Here is a 4011-nt window from a genome sequence, read left to right as displayed (position 1 = left end):
CCCCATCTCTTTACTTTTCTTTTATTTTCCTCATCCCCTTATCCTCAGGACCCTGATCGTGTTGCCGCAGCGCGCGCAACAGAAAACAGTTTGGAGGTTCTTCCAAAAGTAACAAATATAACTACCCTTTGATCCAGCAATTGTACTACTAGGTTTTTACTCAAAGAATACAAAAATATTAATTCTAAGGGGTACATGCACCCTGATGTTTATAGCAACATTATCTACAATAGCCAAATTATAGAAACAGCCCATGTCCATTAATTGATGAGTGGATAAGGAAGATGTGGTATACATATACAGAAAACATTACTCAGCCATAATAAAAGAATGAAATCTTACCATTTGCAACAACATGGATGGATCTAGAGGATATAATGCTAAGCAAAATAAGTCAGTCACAGAAAGACAAATATCATAAGATTTCACTCATATGTGGAATTTAGGAAACAAAACAAAAGAAAAAAGGGGGAGAAAAAAAGAGACAAACCAAAAAGCAAACTATAGAGAACAGATGGTTACCAGAGGGAGGGGTGGGGGGATGAGTAAAATAGGTGATAGGAATTAAGAGTACACCTATCATGATGAGCACTGAGCAATGTATAGAAGTATTGTACACCTGAAACTAATATAACGGTGTATGGTAGCCATGCTAGAATTAACATTTAAAAAAAGATGACAGGAAAAAATAATAAAAATAAAAATAAAAAAAGATGACAGGGCACCTGGGTGAATCAGTCAGTTAAGCATCTGCCTTCAGTTCAGGTCATGATCCCAGCATCCTGGGATCGAGCCTCTCATCAGGCTCCCTGCTCAGCAGGGAGTCTGCTTCTCCCTCTCCCTCTGTCCCTCCCCCTGCTCGTGCTCTCTCTCTCAAATAAATAAATAAATAAATAAATACATTTTTAAAAAGAGAGAAAGAAGATATACAAATGGTCAATAAGTACATACAAAGATGCCCAACATCATTACCCATTAGAGAAATGCAAATCAAAACCACAATGTGATGCTACTTTACATCCACTAAGATGACTAAAATCTTAAAAAGACACAATAACAGTGTTGGAAGCTTCACACATCATTGGCAGACATGTAAAATGGTATAGTTACTTTGGAAAACATTTGGCAGCTTCTCAAAATATTAAACATAAAGTTGTCATATGACCTAGCAATTCTACTACTAAGTATAGTCCCAAGAGAATAAAAATATTTCAATGCAAACACCTGCAAACAAATATTCATAGCAGCATTATTCATAATAACTACAAAATGGAAAGAACCCAATTATCCATCAACTGATGAATGGTAAATAAAATGTGGCATACTCGGTTTATGGAATATTATTTGGCAATTAAAAAAGGAAGATTAGGAATATCATGCTAAGTAAAGAAATCAGACACAAAAGGCCACATATTGCAGGATTCCATTTATTTGAAATGTCCATAATGGGCAAAACTATAGAGACATAAAGTAGATTAGTGGTATGCAGGTCTGGGGAGTGACTGCTTATGGGGAGCCAATTTCATTTTGGATAGATGAAATGTGAAGTTTGATTGTGGTGATGGTTGCACAACACCATGAATATACTAAAAACCTTGCAAATGCTCACTTTAGAAAGGTGAGTTTTATAGTACACAAACTGTATCTTAATAGAGTTGTTTTATTCTCTTTTGGGGGGGGAGGGGCGGGGAGAGAGAGAATCCTAAGCCGGCTACAAGCCCAGCACAGAGTCCGACCCCACAACCCTGAGATCACGACCTGTGCTGAAATCAAGAGTTGGGTGCTTCACTGACTGAGCCACCCAGGCACCCCTAGAGTTGTTATTTTTAAAAAGGGCCTGAAGGCAGTCTGCACCAGGACCCCTGGGTGGTGCAGTGGAATAAGCGGGGGACTCGCTTTCATCTCAGGTCCCAATCCTAGGCTGGTGAGATGGATCCCCAGGTAGAGCCGGGCACTTAGCACAGAGCCTGCTTAAGACTCTCGCTCTGCTCCTCACCCCCCCCACCCCCAACACTCTCTCGGTCTCTCAAATAAACAAAAAAATCTTAAAAAAAAAAAAAAAGAGACTCAGAACTGCCCTTGGCTTCCTGCCCCGCCCAGACTCAGATGGAACGTTGAAGCGGTGCCCCGCCGCGCCCCACGCCCCGCCCGCCGGCCACGCCCTCGCCCCGCCCACCGGCCACGCCCTCCCCACGCCCTGCCACACCCTGTGCCCCGCCCCGCCCCGCCGGCCACTCCCTCGCCACGCCCCCTCGCCCGTCCCCCGCCGAGCACGCCCCGCCCCCTCACCTCGCCCCGCCCCTGCGTCGTGACCCCGCCCCCCCGCCTAACGGATTCCACCTCCCACCTCCACAACAACGGACTTTAAGGGACTTCCCTCCTGCCGCATCGCACCGCAGGCGACGCCACGAGGCTCTCCTGGGCTCCGAGCTTGGACACCAACCGCAGACCTGCCGCCACCGCCATTGGCGCCGCAGGCCTGTCCTCGCGCCGTGGCCGCCCTCGCCCTCGCCCCGCCCCCGCCCTCGCCCCCGCCCCGCCGCCCGGGCCGCCAGCCGTGGCCGCCGCGCCCATCTCCCAGGTTCGCCAGAACTACCACCCCGACTGCGAGGCCGCCGTCGACAGCCGGATCAGCCTGGAGCTGTCCGCCTCCTACGTCTACCAGTCCATGGCCTTCTCCTTGGAGCGCGACGACGGGGCCCTGAGGAACTTGGCCCGCTTCTTCCAGCGCCAGGCCCGCGAGGAGACCCAGCACGCCGAGATGCTCGTGGAGCTGCAGAACCAGCGCGGGGGCCGCATCCGTCTGCGCGACGTCAAGAAGCCCGACCGCGACGCCTGGGAGAGCGGCCCGAGGGCCACGGAGCGCGCCCTGCACCTGGAGAAGCGCGTGAACCAGAGCCTGCCTGCTCGACCTGACCTGCACCGGCTGGCCACCGACCAGAACGACGCCCAGCTCTGCGACTTCCTGGAGGCCCGCTCCCTCCGTGAGCGAGCGAGCGAGCGAGCGAGCGAGGCAAGGCCATCCAAGAGCTCTGGGAGGCTACGGCACCAGCCTGCGCAGCGTGGGGGCCCCGGAAGCCGGCCTGGCCGAGTACCCGTTCGACAGGCTCACCCTGCGCCACAGCCACAAAGAGAACTGACCTGGCACGGACACCTCCCCCGGGCAGGGCCCAGGGCGACTTCCCCTGGGCGCCCCGCCGAGCGTGCATGTTGCAGTATTGCCTTGGCAGAACCTTCAGGTTTTTTTCTTCCAGTTCTGCCATAAATTATAAATAAATAAATAAATAAATAAATAAATAAATAAATAAATAAATAAATAAATAAATAAAAAAGTTGTTTGGTTTCAATAAAGTTATTTGGTTCAAAACTTTAAAAAGGTCTCTGGTTGATTCCCGTGCAAACCCTTCACCTTTTAAGTTTTACAACAGGTATTCAGGAGTCTCTCCACCCACCCCTGCCCCATCTGTATGCAGCTCGGGATCTCTGAAGATGGAGAGGAAAGGTACTCCATGGAATCTGGAAAACACAAATCAATCTTCCCCTGATAAACGATGTAAGGGTGGGGGTGGGCTGGGGTGGGCCGGGGTGGGCCGAGATGGGCCCAGGTGGGCTGGAATGGGTCAAGGTGGACGGCGGGGGTGGGGGGGTGGGCTGGGATGAGCTGGGGGAGCGGCGAGATGTGCCGGGTGGTCTGGGGCCCTGCTGTTGGTGGGTGTATATGCATGATAGAAGTATAGAAGAACATGGCCTAGAACTCATCATAGTAGTTGCCCCTGGGGAAGAACTTCAGGGGGGTGGGATTACACAAGGATTCACCCTGTACTATAGTGATAACGGGAAGTAACACCTAGGCTGTCTGCCCCATGGACATAGGTGTGACCAACTAAAGTAACAATGGCACTTTGCAAATCCAAGTCCTTTTATTTACATTATTATGTTTTATTTCTATGCAACCTGCAGGAAGTAAGGGCAGGTGTTATGACCATGTCTTAACAAGTGAGAAAAAGGGAG

At 50.1% G+C, this 4011-nt stretch overlaps 1 protein-coding gene across 1 annotated transcript; it reads left to right on the top strand.

The window, feature by feature from the left end:
• The first annotated feature begins 2535 nt into the window (after nucleotides 1-2535).
• LOC119868188 (ferritin heavy chain-like) lies at nucleotides 2536-3328 on the top strand. The gene has a single exon (XM_038586483.1). It carries the CDS (start codon nucleotides 2669-2671, stop codon nucleotides 3263-3265), a length of 597 nt encoding a protein of 198 aa, XP_038442411.1. The 5' UTR covers nucleotides 2536-2668; the 3' UTR covers nucleotides 3266-3328.
• The last annotated feature ends 683 nt before the right edge of the window (nucleotides 3329-4011 follow it).

This window comes from Canis lupus, chromosome X (genome assembly GCF_011100685.1).
Source record: "Canis lupus familiaris isolate Mischka breed German Shepherd chromosome X, alternate assembly UU_Cfam_GSD_1.0, whole genome shotgun sequence".
NCBI lineage: Eukaryota > Metazoa > Chordata > Mammalia > Carnivora > Canidae > Canis > Canis lupus.
This window is presented reverse-complemented; position numbering and strand designations above follow the sequence as displayed.